Here is a 1,189-nt window from a genome sequence, read left to right as displayed (position 1 = left end):
CATTTCCTGCGGGCAACGCTAGAGACACGGTTTACATTAAAATTTTTAGCATCGAAATTATCGAGAGAGAAATAGAGAGAAAGAGAAAGTGAGACAATGAGAGAAAGAGAAGGAGAACGAGAGAAGAGAAAGAGAGAGGGAGAGGGAGAGAGCGCGCACGAGAGAAAGAGAGAGAGAGAGAGAGAAAGAGAGAGAGAGAGAGAGAGAGAGCTATAGAGCGAGAGCGAGGGGAGAGAACGAGGGTGGGAGAGTGGGAGAGAGAGAGAGCGAGAACGAGGGAGGAGGAGGACGAGCTAGAGTGAGAGAGAAATACCAACTTGCACCAGACCTTACCATATTGTATTCGAAGGCGGCATCACGGAAGCGTTTATCCAGATTCCACGCTGTGCTCTGCACTACGCGCCACATCACGTAATTAGCTTTCACCCTATATATATCAATCAGACAAACACGAATGAGTGACAAGCGTTCGAATGAGTGGATAATATAACATGTTGTGAAGGGCGGCTACACGGGTAGAGCTACGCGTGTACACGGTAGTCTTATTAAATTGTCGTAAGAATATTTAGGCCAAACTCCGTGGAATTTTATTACTGTCTAGCAAAAAAAAGAAGAAAAGAAGAAAAGAACAATTATTATAGGTTTGGCGCGAAATGTCTAACGAAGGGGAATGGAGGCTAGTTAAATCTGAATTCTATGTAACCAAATATCTGAATATATCAGACGTATCAGTCAGATATATCAATCAGATATAATATACTGATCTATGATATCCCATCTATGATATAAGATATCATTGCACTCAATATCATTATTTAGTAGCGTAATCAGAAACGAATTGGAGAGAGCAGCGATCACGTGAACTTCTAAAAACTAACGAAAATATCTTATGTGCTATATGCCTTCTCATATGACATTAGACATCACTGCATTCAACATCTTATATCAGTAGCGTAACCAGAACAAGTAGTGAAACAACAGAAGCATCGTACTCGGCCGAAACGCCCTGGATCAGCATTTCATTGAAAGCCTTGAAGAACTCCGGTTGCTTTAATATGATCTTCTCCTGCGGTTCTAACTTCAAGTCGGCGGGCAGAGCGTGAGCCAGGTACGTGTCCCAGTCAATCTTAGTGATAGCATAACACACACAAACATCTTATATATATACATATATACATATATACCATGT

General features: G+C 41.5%; 1 protein-coding gene across 1 annotated transcript in view; it reads right to left on the bottom strand.

Annotated features, from left to right (window-relative positions):
- Positions 1-1,189, bottom strand: part of LOC106804898 (membrane metallo-endopeptidase-like 1) — a 15,636-nt gene that overhangs the window by 2,460 nt on the left and 11,987 nt on the right. The window contains exons 7-8 of the mRNA XM_014806287.1: positions 993-1,126; positions 334-427 (exon numbers count right to left, since the gene is read on the bottom strand). Coding sequence (XP_014661773.1) covers positions 334-427; positions 993-1,126 — 228 coding nt within the window. The remainder of the gene's footprint in view (positions 1-333; positions 428-992; positions 1,127-1,189) is intronic.

The sequence above is a fragment of the Priapulus caudatus genome, unplaced genomic scaffold (genome assembly GCF_000485595.1).
Source record: "Priapulus caudatus unplaced genomic scaffold, Priapulus_caudatus-5.0.1 Scaffold92, whole genome shotgun sequence".
In the NCBI taxonomy this organism is placed as follows: domain Eukaryota; kingdom Metazoa; phylum Priapulida; class Priapulimorpha; order Priapulimorphida; family Priapulidae; genus Priapulus; species Priapulus caudatus.
Note: the sequence above shows the minus strand (reverse complement) of the source record. Positions and strands in the feature narration are given on the sequence as shown.